The sequence below is a fragment of the Oncorhynchus gorbuscha genome, linkage group LG14, assembly GCF_021184085.1.
Source record: "Oncorhynchus gorbuscha isolate QuinsamMale2020 ecotype Even-year linkage group LG14, OgorEven_v1.0, whole genome shotgun sequence".
In the NCBI taxonomy this organism is placed as follows: Eukaryota; Metazoa; Chordata; class Actinopteri; order Salmoniformes; family Salmonidae; genus Oncorhynchus; species Oncorhynchus gorbuscha.
The window spans coordinates 54,002,014-54,015,742 of record NC_060186.1 but is presented as its reverse complement, the minus strand read 5'-3'; the positions used below and the strand labels follow the sequence as shown (position 1 = coordinate 54,015,742).

General features: G+C 41.2%; 1 protein-coding gene across 2 annotated transcripts in view; it reads right to left on the bottom strand.

The window, feature by feature from the left end:
• LOC123995114 (protein stum homolog) overlaps positions 1–10,193 on the bottom strand; it is a 41,397-nt gene extending 31,204 nt beyond the window's left edge. For both annotated transcript variants that reach the window (XM_046298455.1, XM_046298456.1), the window contains exon 1: positions 9,872–10,193. In XM_046298455.1, the coding sequence (XP_046154411.1) occupies positions 9,872–10,049 (178 nt within the window). In that variant the 5' untranslated portion in view covers positions 10,050–10,193. The remainder of the gene's footprint in view (positions 1–9,871) is intronic.
• Positions 10,194–13,729: the final 3,536 nt, after the last annotated feature.

The following is a 13,729-nucleotide window of genomic DNA, read 5'->3' as shown; positions in this document are numbered from 1 at the left end:
AAACCCCACATTCAGTACTGTCTGTGCCTACCTGTGTTTCTGATCCCTAGACGCTAACAAACTGTGTATGACAGCTAGATAACAGTCTCTCTTTCTGTGTGTGTGTGTGTGTGTGTGTGTGTGTGTGTGTGTGTGTGTGTGTGTGTGTGTGTGTGTGTGTGTGTGTGTGTGTGTGTGTGTGTGTGTGTGTGTGTGTGTGTGTGTGTGTGTGTGTGTGTGTGTGTGTGTGATTAGCCTTGAGGTTGGGCACATGGGAGATGTGTAGTCTGCCATGATGGCACTATTGTCAAAGTCTTTCCAGCATGCAGACCGGAAATTGAAAATGTGTGCTTAAGTGACCTCAATTTATGATTTTTATAAAATGACACAAGCTCAAGGACAAGTGCAGCATGCACTCTGGGCATGTGACAGCAGCGCCATACAGTAACAGGCTGCAGGTGCTACAATGTATGACTAATCTAATTTGATTAGTTTGAATGGCCAGAATCTAGAACAGATACACTCTTAGAAAAAAGGGTTCAGATGCCACAAAGGAGAAAGAACCCCTTTAGGTTCCATGGTGAACCTTCTGTGGAAATGGTTTTACATTGAACCCAAAAGAGTTCTACCTGGAACTAAAAGGGTTCTACTTGGAACAAAAAAATGGTTATTCAAAGGGTTCCCCTATTCGGGCAGCCAAAGAACCCTTTTAAGTTCTACATAGTACCTTTTTTTATGAACAGTTTAGGGATTCAGTTGTTGCAATCTGTTGCAATTGTGGTGGGTTGTAGAATATTTCTGCATCCACAAGTGCGAAAACCTAGCAAGAAACACCTTTCTCCCATTGGTATTAGACCGCACTTTATCAAGGGCATGGAGCTGCTTGTTTACAATGAAGTAAACTCTAACAGGCTGACCACACTGCTAGCGTCGCGAGCGTTGCAAAATAAATGTAGAAATCTATGTTATTCAATTATTGCACCCACACTGCTTGCGTTTGCCAACGAACGTCTGCGTTGACAAGGGCTAAAATAGAAATCAGTTCTATTTCTGATGCAGATCGCGCTGCAAGTCCTGCCTCTCCCATCTCCTCATTGGTTATACCCACGTGGGTGACTGAAAGACGAACGAGGTCAGTGGCGGTAATGCACCTAATTTATGAAAGTTGCCAATCGCAATATAAAGTCAAGAGAAGAAAAGGCGTGGAAGGAAGAGAGATGACTAGAAACGATTCGGTTGACCGGTTTGTGTGTGGATTCATTGGTGGAGCAGAGGACCTTGTGCATTTCAGGTAAAATAACAACTCCATGTTTATATCCCAGGACAAATTAGCTTGCAACAACAAGCTAGCTAAATAGGACAAATTAGCAAGCAAGCGCAAGCTAACTAGCTAAATTGCCATGAATGTTTAATGCTTTTCGACCTGTCCTCAAATGAATATAATTGGTTCAGTTTGTTCAGTTTGTTTTGATAATTTGTGTCGTGGTCACCTTTGGTGTGGGGGAAAAAATACATGTGCGCTCGATGGGTTCCGTGTTAGGGAGAGACTTGAACCGTCTCTGAGGTTTGATTTTAAAACATTCCCATTGAATAATAGTTCTTATTGATATTAATTTGTCAACACTCAACCAAGATCACAAATACACATGACACTGAAACAGCAGGGGTAGCCTATTGTCTACTTCTAAATAAACCCACGTTATTCTCTTTTCCAAACCAAGACACAAAGCCATTCTGGAAGTTCAGTCAACCCAATTAGAGACTGGGGGAGGATATCAAGATGTCCTCATGCAGCCCGACGCTTGTGCATCATATGATGGATCTCTGCTCTTATGAATCATTTTGCGATGTCTACCCAGACCTCATTTTCCTCTGTTTTCAGTAATGGAAATGTGCATGTGTCTGGATGGAGCTGATTAAGTTGCTTCTGGGAAGGAAGGCTCACGTTTATTGCTTAGAGGGGGTTTGCCATTAATCATCCAGCACTTACTCTGACACGTCACTGTAACCACTCACCACATACGGCAATTTGTTCTGGCCCAATGTATTTACATTTCTGATGGCCACCGGGTTTCTGGACAGTATTAAAGCAGGATGGATGGTAGAGATGGAAGACATGTGTCTGATGTTATCTTACTCATCTAAAGGGTGAAACATCAATTCTCTGTGCTGTTGGGGTGAGGACCTGTAAGCCAGCTGTGTCGCCGGACCAATGCCAAACCAAGCATCTCCATGGCATCGCTCTCTCTCTATCTAATATATAAATAATAATAATAATATCTCTCATCTCTCTCTTCTCTCTCAGTCCTAATAAAGCTTGTTTACAGTGCGTTAGATGGCCAGTACTGTAAGATATCCAATGAGTGTACAAAACCATAGGAACACATTTCTAATATTGAGTGGCACCCCCTTTTGCCCTGAGAACAGCCTCTATCTGTCGAGGCATGACCTGCAAGGTGTCGAAAGCATTCCACCGGAATGCTGGCCCATGTTAACTCCAATGCTTCCAACAGTTGTGGCTGGATGTCCTATAAGCGGTGGACCATTCGGGAAACTTTTGAGCCTGAAAAACCCAGCAGCGCTGTAGTTCTTGACACATTCAAACTGGTATTTTGTCTTACCCATTCACCCTATGAAAGGAACACATACACAATCCATGTCTTGTCTCAAGGCTTAAACATCCTTCATTAAACAGTCTCCCCCCCTTCATCTAAATTGATTGTGAAGTGAATTTAACAAGTGACATCAATAAGGGATCATAGCTTTTACCTGGATTCACCTGGTCAGTCTATGCTATGGAAAGAGCAAAAAAATGTGTTGTACAATCAGTGTATGTCCTACTGTGTTCACTAAAGTCATGGTTCATATTCTATGCAGGTCTACCATCTTGGGTTTAAAAATGTGAGTGGTTGTTTCAGGTGTATGCAATTAGCTTTCCCTAAAACAGCCCATAATCTCCCCCTGCTATGCGTCCTACTCCTGCTGAGTGTCACCAGAAAGAAAGGCACAGCCATCCATAGAGAAGACCTTTAATGGTAGGAACAGCCTTCTGTTCTGGTACCTCTACCTGCTGTCATGGAAACGGCAGCGTACTACGGGGAGGGAGAGCAATGGGAGTGGTACAATGGGGGCCCTGTAACCATTCAGAAGGCCTTGTGATTAAAGGAGCCAATAACAACTGCTCTGTAACAGGTTAGGGGACAGAGAGAAGCCACACATGGCCTGTTGCTTCTGTGGTTTGACTGTGGTTTTCCTACGTTGTTTTTGATGCTGCCTTTTTCATTTTATGAATCGCATTGTGATGCTTTGCCATTGTCAGAATGCTATTCTATGATGTATCCACAGAAGAAGAAAAAACACATCCTGTCCAAGGTTACAGTGGTCTACCCATTGTGTGTAAACTAATGGAGAGTGATACAGTACCTCCAACTGTCTCACTTGTTGATCAGATTATAATGGACATCCTCCAAAATACCTTCATTGTAAAAGACGGGAAGACACAAAGGTGAAGAAAGATTGAGCAAAAAATAAGAGGATTTCTTTCATTCTCCATCAAGACCAATAATTAGAACTAATTGTTCTTTCAAATATTCTGTTTTACGTTTAGGGGGCTTCATGTAGCCTACAATGAAAACAGGTCTGAACAGTTAAAAAAACAGATACCAAAGTCCAATTTTAATGTTTCCATTGGCATATCTTTGAAGGGTATTCCTACGACTAGTCATTGATCTTGAAACGGAATTCAATTTTGACCAGCCTCGCCAAACAGATAAGGATCACATGGGACGAAAGCCAATGCTATTTCCCTCAACCAATGAATCCCCATCCCTCTGTCCACAGTCCCAGTCACACTATCTGGTCTCACTCTAAAGGTAGCCTAATTTCTCTCTCTAGAAAGCTGCTGGTGAGAGGTGCTGACAAACAAGCTAGCAGATATGAATTTCTTTCGTCAGTTCAGCAGAGGATTTTTTAATACATTTCTTTCAATTATAGCCGTATCAAATCCAGTGCCAATTAATGAGATTTCATTTAACTTAATTTGGCACACAGCACATGCCACTAGCAATTCCAGTAAACACAAGGAGAGGGTGTGTTAGATATGGCTCACTGACTGTAGAGGGGAGGAGATGTCTCTTTGTATTTAGCACTCAGCTACTGTACATTACTACTTTCTATCCGCTCTCTGTTCCTCATCTCAGGTGCTGACTTCACAGACGCCCAATCTGACCAGTCAGAATCTGGCCCTAAGAAATATCCCTTCTTCCTAATAAAACAAAAAGCTGCTACTTAAAAACAGCTTTGCCCAGCACCTGTGAATGCATTTATTTTCTCTCAGTCGTGGGACTAGTGGAAATCCCAGTTGACGGGATGGCCTTGCAGGGTTGAGGAAGTGTGATGCTGTTTCAGTGTAAATAGGCTGATGAGACAGCAACACTAGCCAGGGTATAGGTCAAACCAAAAAATCAAGAATAAGTCTGGTGATTGGACAAAACCTGAAGAGACATGGTAGTCACACAGAACCCTCAACTGCTGCTGGGTGACATGGGAACTGGGAAGGCCTGTTGGCAACTGGCAGTCTCACCCGCAACACTCAGTATAGCCAGTCTGGACTGAGAAGGGAGGAAAGCTCTTTTTCACTGGTGTGGATGGCCAGATGATGGACCAGACCACCCCACCCCACCCCTCGGGTTCCTGAGTGGCACAACAGTCTAAGGCATTGCATCTCAGTGCTTGAGGTGTCACCACAGACACCCTGGTTCGAATCCAGGCTGAATCACAACCGGGTGATGGGCCCAGCGTAGCCCGGGTTTGGCTGGTGTAGACCGTCATTGTAAATACAAATTTGTTCTTAACTGACTTGACTAGGTTAAAAAATAATACAAAAATACTAGAAAGAATAAATATATATATTTTTTAAATACTAATAAAAACCACAAAAATATAAAGAATTACATCTGGGCCAGCCAGGAACACAATGACATTACTGGGATGCCACGGATATGCCACATGGAGAGACACATTTATAGTGTTACACACTCAGTACTATAGACTCCCTAGGCCTAGTCCCCACAAAGACAGCCCAAAGAGGACAAGTCATAGTTCTCCGCCCATGGATAGTGTCGCATAAAAGGGCAATCAATAACTGTGGTCAATAACCATGGATACATGAATCTGAAAGGAATCTAAGAAAGACTGTGTGTAGCTCCGTCTGGCTCTATTGAAACAGATACTGAATAGAAATACTGTATGATCAAATAATAACAGTGACTCAGTCAGTGAATGGCACTAGCAGTGAACAGCAGAGTAGGCCTAGTTCACTTTTCTAACGAGGGCCGAGCAGCTCCTGGCTCCTCTCCTTTCAGATGTGCCTGCTATGAAAGGGATATGTGGGGCCTGGGCTCCACAGGATTCATTAGGTTTAGGGCAGGATAGTGTGGAGATCAATGTTATGCTGGAAATGGAAATCACTACTATACATATCCCATTACTGACTCCCATTAGATCCTCTAACTCCGTGGTCCAGGTTAGAGGTCGAGCGATTATGATTTTTCAACGCCGATACCGAACGCCGATACCGATACCGATTATTGGAGGACCAAAAAAAGCCGATACAGATTAATCGAACGATTTAAAAAAAATGTATTTGTAATAATGACAACAATACTGAATGAACACTTATTTTAACTTAATATAATACATCAATAAATTAAATTTAGCCTCAAATAAATAATGAAACATGTTCAATTTGGTTTAAATAATGCAAAAGCAAAGTGTTGGAGAAGAAAGTAAAAGTGCAATATGTGCCATGTAAGAAAGCTAACGTTTAAGTTCCTTGCTCAGAACATGAGAAGAAGCTGGTGGTTCCTTTTAATATGAGTCTTCAATATTCCCAGGTAATAAGTTTTAGGTTGTAGTTATTATGCAGAGCAAGGGGAACAACTACTCCAAGTCTCAGAGCGAGTGACGTTTGAAACGCTATTAGCACGCACCACGCTGACTAGCTAGCCATTTCACATCGGTTACACCAGCCTAATCTCGGGAGTTGATAGGCTTGAAGTCTAATAATCTCTCCTCGGTTGCAACACTCACTACCGAGTTCCAAACTGCGTCTGTAAGCAACGTCAGCCCAAGAACTGTTTGTCGGGAGTTTCATGAAATGGGTTTCCATGGCCGAGCATCCGCACACAAGCCTAAGATCCCCATGCGCAATGCCAAGCGTCGGCTGGAGTGGTGTAAAGCTCACTGTCATTGGACTCTGGAGCAGTGGAAACCCTCTGGAGTGATGAATCCAGATTCCAGGAGAACGCTACCAGCATCAATGCATAGTGCCAACTGTAAAGTTTTGGGAGGAGGAATAATGGTCTGGGGCTGTTTTTCATGGTTCGGGCTAGGCCCCTTAGGGAAATCTTAACGCTACAGCATATAATGACATTCTAGACAATTCTGTGCTTCCAAATTTGTGGTAACAGTTTGGGGAAGGCCCTTTCCTGTTTCAGCATGACAATGCCCCCATGTACAAAGCGAGGTCCATAAAGAAAGGGTTTAATCCCCCAACATCACTGACCGACCTCACTAAAGCTCTTGTGGCTGAATGGAAGCAAGACCCTGCAGCAATGTTCCAACGTCTAGTGGAAAGCCTTCCTAGAAGATTGGAGGCTGTTATAGCATCAAAGGGAGGGACCAACTCCACATTAATGCCCATGATTTTGGAATGTGATGTTCGACGAGCAGGTGTCCACATGCTTTTGGTCAAGTACTGTGTCTAACAATTTGTATCACTAATTCACTTAATTGTGTATTTTACTATTGTTTAAAGTTATAGCCTCTCTTTCATGGAAGCCAGCTACCAGAGTTGACACTGGCAAAGAAGGGAACAGTTCTCCACAGAACGCTACCCTAACGTAGCAGGCGAAAAACAAACGCCTGAAACTAGTGGACATGCCCCACATTCTGGTCATGACGAGAGGAAAAAAACTGTTTGGAGGTTCTCTTTTGCACTGTTCAGTATATTTGGAGGAGTTGTTAAGATGGAGTGTTGTCTTGTTAATATTGGACACAATTTCAGAGAGCAAGCTAGCAAACCTGCCGTAGCTAGCTGCTTCCCAGATATTAGCTAGTGTTATCTAGCGATAATAGAATCTCCAACAAAGTTGACAGCAACAAAATTGGTATGTGGAAGTGCCTACTGTGCTGCCATCCTGTTAGAAGGTAACAGATTATTTTATTACAATGGTTAAATTGTATTTTCATTGTGTTTAATGGTGTTATTTGCCCCCTAGTGGCGCTTTCTGGTACTTAGAAAGACCACGCAAACAGGAAGTACAGAATTTGTTTTGCACACATAGAAACAGCTACAAACAACGCTACGGTGCAGGTCTTTCAATGTAGTTATTTCTTGTCACGCTTCAGCCTTGGAAAAATATTTGTTTGTAAGTTCGATTCAAGCATTTAGCTAATGATGATAATCTTGTTATTGATAGAGTTGCTTACATATCAATGTTGGTTGGTTGCATTTACTCACAAATTGCAATGCCTTTAATGTATGTCGTTAGCTGTATTACTTTGCTCATGCGTCATGCAAACGAATTGTAAAATATACAATACTGTAGTTTTGTTACTGTTTCTAGTGTAATATGCTTTGTTATTCTACATAGATGGTTATACATTATTAGAGTAATGAAAGGAGCCAATTACCATATGGTTAACAATTAGTTATATGGTTTGGCATCATGCCAGATGCATGGTACCTTAGCGTGTGCTTTGTATTTATGCAACTTCAAATGTTTAATGTACAGCTACAGTATGTCGGTGTGAATTGAATACTAAAGTATATTCTTTTCTGTATTTTGCAGTTTCACAACATAAACGTTTACAATATATTAATTCAAGAAAAGTCACGCCTTGGGAGTTTTATTGAAGACTTAGTTGTTAGCTATCTGTCTAGTTTTGCATGGGAACGCAACTCAAGGGCAGAATACCTACAAAGAAGCTAACCTAAATTCACTCACTTTGGTATACCGCCTTGATCTGTACAATTGACCTTATTTTAGCGCCCCAAAAACGTAAAACTTCCAGATCAACTGTAATGTCAATACCATTGTAAAAGCACACTTTCTCTCCTTTCCAACAAAATAAATGCCATACCTAAACGCTGCCCGTTTCTGCTTAATTCAAGAAGACAATGAGCCCCGTCGGGTCTTTTTTAAAAACGACGGGTGGGGAAGCGAAACTAATGTGTGTTAGTGAGAGGGAGAATTTTTTTTTTTTACTCGATCTGTCCAACTTATCACCTTATCGCCTCTAAAATGTAAATAAAACACTATAAAGAGTTTATATAATGTGTCATTACATACCTATTTTAAGGTTTGTGTTGAATTTGAATCGGGTTTTTAGGACAGGGCTAAAGTTATCTTAGAAGTAAACAGCGGCTTTGAAAATGATGATCGCATGCAATGATGATGCAAAAAATGACTAGGTATCCCCCCCTCTTACCCCCGTCACTGTCCATTTCTTGTTTTTAAAGGATGAGAGAAGTGCTACACCTGGTGGAGAGAGATTGTAAGGCAGAAATAGTTGCTTTATGCGTGCTGTACGTTACGACATGACACGTCAAGATGTAACGGAGGGTCCGTTTTTTCAACTTTTCTCCAATACTATAGAGCTATTACCATGTCGATCAACGCTTGAATAGATACCTAGTTCACACCCCTGATTTTGAAGTCAACACAGTCGCTACAGTCCCATTAGTTTTCTTTGTAGCCTCGTTTGAATGTTGCGGTTGCGCACATTTGTACGGAATGGGGTGAGTTTACGTTATCCCGTGAATATTGAAAGTTTTAGTTAGAGCTTCCTCGAATACTTGCTCAGAAAGCTCAATGTTTTCCAGTCTTACGCTAATCAGTTACACCAGGGACTGTAAACAGCGAGCAGTTTATCTGATGTACTGCCAAAAAGACAATTGAGAAGTTACATTTTTCTAGTCCAAATAAGACACTTTAGTCATTACTTTTGTGCACAAAATAACAATTTAATTACTAAAATATTTGTTGCAGGGTCCTTTTTTTTGCACTCAGTGTATGAGTGCATCAAAACTGTGATGTATCATGGGTAAAACGTGACCGACTGACTGATCTACAAATAATATTGAGTAGTTATTTATGATGCAAGTTGATTTGTGGATTAGTCATGTTCACCTTGCCTTCAAAGCGGGCTGCAATGTCGAACGCATTAACATTTTATATTAATATCAATGTCTGTCAAGGTTTTGATGACGTCACGATGACGTCGTCGCTCCTTCGCTGCTCCATGTACGCACTGAGCGCTAGTGAGCGGACAGAGTTGTCCCAGTAAAAACTGAACTAGCAAGATGGCAGCAATCACTTGTAGTTTTATGGCCTCGCTTTTCTCTTTACTCCTACGCCCAGAAAATGTTACAACCATGTCCCAAGCATCAGTAGTGCATTCATTACGTCTTGCAACGGAAACTGTTTACAGTTTAAGAACCAACCAGAAGCAAACTGAGCAAAGGGAATGAAGGGAGCAGGGACCTACCAGAAATTGTCCAAAATAAAACAGTGTTTTGTTGCAAAACGTTTTATGTTTGGAGTAAACAGTATCTGTTGCAAAACATTTTCAACAGAATGGCATAAATAATACACCCCGGGTGCGCATAACGGTGAATTCAGACATTCACAAAAAATAAATAATAATACAACTACAATGATAATATAAAGGAATTTGTGATGAATACAAACCTTTTCAAAATGTATGCAAATATTCAGTTCTAAGAAAAACCTAAGAAACAGTGCCATATTCTCACTGTATGCTGTCGACAGTTGCTACTTCACATGGTGTCATAAAAAAAAGTTGCTAAATCAAAGTGTAAACTCACCTAAACCAGGAACAAAAGTGTTGAGAAATAGGCATATTACTGCTACTGGGAATGGCATGTATGGAATAGCTGCACGCAAAGGTCCTTTCTTCTCTCTTACTTGGACCACAACTCCACTGGTCGAAGAAGTAACTCCCTTTTCATTCATATCGGTGTCTTTCTGGTCCATTTTGAGCATAAAACACGCAAAGTGTGAAATTGTTATCACACTGGATGAGCACACCTCTCCAAAGATGACCAACTGAACGAAGTGGACTGACTGTGTGTGTGTGTGTGTGTGTGTGTACACGAAGGTAGCACCGAGTATCTGCTCCTTTACACAGTTTTGTGAACACTGGTGGACTGACTACTTACTGTAGGTTACATAGCCTGATATATTTAAAGCGGCAGTACCCTGCTTGGTGTTTCAAAATATCTACCAATTAATGCCACCGAGACACCAAGAAATAGGCAAATAATAATTATAATAATAAATAAATACAACAAACAATATTTGGTCTATTTATATTCATATTATGGATGCACAACTAATGGCCTTTGGGTAGCAGAGAATACTGAATTTAAAACAGATATGTTCCTCTAGCTAAACCTCTCACCTGCAGATTCACATGTGTAATAAAGTGTTGATAAATGTCGAGAACATCATGGGCTAGACAGTTCTGATTGGAGAATCGCCATTTGCATCACAGAGCAGTGAAAAATAATCTATTAAATCACGTTTTTAGATGCTACCCCCCTTTACTTCACATCTGCTCATTTTGCGTGACTCATTAGCCAACAACAGACAGGTGTAAAAGCAGGGGGAAAAAACTGAAAACATTGGATTTAATAGATTCTTGTTCACTGCTGTGCGATGCAAACAGCAATTCTCCAATCAGAACCATCTACCGATTATGGATGTAGCTTCGAACGCAGGGAACGCAGGACAAATGCTCCTAGCAGGTGCATTCATTGGACCGTGAGTTGTCTCAAACGCAGGCGCTACAGTCTGCCCTCATTAATTTATGAAATAATGAATCAAAGGTCTAACATTGGGTGAGGTGAGAAAGAGAGAGAAAATAGAGAAGCAGAAAAAGGAAAGACAGCTTGACATGTAATACAGGTTGAAGTGGGAAGTTTACAGACACTTAGGTTGGAGTCATTAAAACTTGTTTTTCAACCACTCCACAAATTTCTTGTTAACAAACTATAGTTTTGGCAAATCGGTTAGGACCGCCAACTAAAATAATGACCTACCCAAAACAGGACACCAAACAGTCCAAAAACATAACCAAACACAACCATCCACAAACAGAACAGAAAACAAGCCCGCACAAACGCAGACGGGCATAGAAGGCTTAAATAGCCCGAACAAAACCCCAAACGAGAAACAGGTAAAACCAATACAGACATAACCAACAGAAAAGGAAAAGGGAATCGGTGGCAGCTAGTAGACCGTTGACGACGACCGCCGAGCGCCGCCTGAACAGGAAGAGGAGCCACTTTTGGTGGAAGTCGTGACAAGCTCTGTCAGTAGGAATGGGCCACAATTCATCCAACTTATTGTGGGAAGCTTGTGGAAGGCTACCCAAATCGTTTGACCCAAGTTAAACAATTTAAAGGCAATGCTACCAAATACTAATTGAGTGTATGTAAACTTCTGACCCACTGGGAATGTGATGAAAGAAATAAAAGCTTAAATAAATAATTCTCTCTACTATTATTCTGACGTCAATAAAGTGGTGGTCCTAACTGACCTAAGACAGGGAATTTTTACTAGGATTTTGAAATGTATTTAGCTAAGGTGTATGTAAACTTCCGATTTCAACTGTAGATTCTAAAGGCTTTCCTGGGCCTTTTAAATGGCCTAGTCGTCTCCCAGCCCTGTTTCTTGGCTGCTGCTTGGTAATCATGCCTGACGTTTCCAGTGGGCCCACAGTTCAAAGCTGAAATTACTGGACTGTCCTATTAAAGCTCTGTGCAGAGCCTTAGGTTTACACTGTAATTAATGGGATAATTAAGGGCAGTATGAGTCCAAATCAAGGGCACCGCCCCAGAGAGATATGAAGACAGTCATTGGATATGACTGGATGACCTCTCACTCTGACCTTAGTACAGTCCCCGTCTACCTTATTAGAAATAACCACTGAAGTCTCCCTACAGGCACAGCGGTCTAAGGCTCTGCATCGCAGTGTTGCTGCGTCACTACAGCCTGGGGTTTGATCTCACAACCGGCCGTGACCGAGTCCCATAGGGCGCCGCACAATTGGCCTAGTGTAGTACGGGTTAGGGGAGGGTTTGGCTGGGTGGGATCTACTTGTCTCATCGCGCTCTAGCAACTCCTAGTGGCGGGCGACTTCGGTCACATGTTGAATGGTGTATCCTCCAACACATTGGTGCATTAAGCTAGCAGGTGTTAAGAAGCGCGGTTTGGCGAGTCATGTTTTGGAGGACGCATTACGCGACCCTTCGCCTCTCCCGAGCCATCTGGGAATTGCAGCGATAAGACAAGATCGTAATTGGATATCACGAAATTGGGGAGAAAAAGGGGGTCAAATTTGAAAAATAAATCACCACTGATATTTCTCACTGACCGGCTGGGTTATTGAGCGTGACCTTCTATTGCCATGTTGTAAGAGGGTTATAATACCAGTGAGATTGTAGAGGTTATGCCTGAAGTGCTTCTGTTCTGCAAGATTGGTGTAATTTGTCCTGCCAATTAGCCAAATGGCATTAATGGGAACAGAACAGTATCCACTGGGTTGGGTTCCCTCCTACATGCATAGGCCTAATTAGGTTAGCATTGTCTTATTGACATGATTGCTTTGTAATGTATTTTTATGATATAAATACGAAATATCCTAAAATGAATTGGATAATTTGGACTCCTAATAAGGTAACAATGGTATCAATTCCATTATGTTACTGTATAACATACCGTGTACTCATTGTGGGTATGGAACAATTTTAACCATTTATATGTGTAGAATTGTTGGAAGAAATTGAAACTTGATACTGTGTGGTGAGACTGTAGAGTGCCTTTTAATATAGTCCAATACATCTGATTTTTAATATGAATAAAAGCTTGCTAAATTGACACAATTCTGCATTTTTACATTTCTTTCCTCACACCTGTATCACTTTTAGGAAGATATTAAGCCACGTAACCCCAAAAAATGTTTAAAGTTATTTTGCTACTTTGTCAAAAGTCACTTCTGAAAATTATGATTTATTTACATCTGTCCCTCCTTTTAAGGTCAACACCTGTTATGTGAACTCTCGTTTTCATAATGGTGAAACTATTTAAAATATTATTTTTAAATGGAACATTGAACATCTAAAAGTCAAACCATAGAGTAAAGGCAGGTGAGCTGGTTCTACTCTCTTTGGCCATTTTCTGGTGTTTTGTGGTGGAAACCTGAGACAGACAGGATAGAAATGTTTTGGGATGAAGCTTGCATTCAATTGCCACTCCCTGATGCACACAACAAGCTTCCATTCCCGCTGTCACAAGGGAATTTCAAATCATATCAAAAATCGAATTGTATTTGTAACATGCACCGAATACAACAATGTGTAGACCTTAGTGAAGTGCTTACTTACAAGCCCTTAACCAACGATGCAGTCTTAAGAAAAATATATGTTAAGGAAAAAAATAGGAAATAAAGGTAACAAATAATTCAAGAGCAGCAGTAAAATAACACTAGCGAGGCTATATACAGGGGGTACCGATACAGAGTCAATGTGTGGGGGCACAGGTTAGTCGAGGTAATTGAGGTAATATGTATATGTAAGTAGAGTTAAAGTAACTATGCATAAATAATAAACAGAGAATAGCAGCAGCATAAAAGGAGGAGCAATGCAAATAGTCTTGGTAGC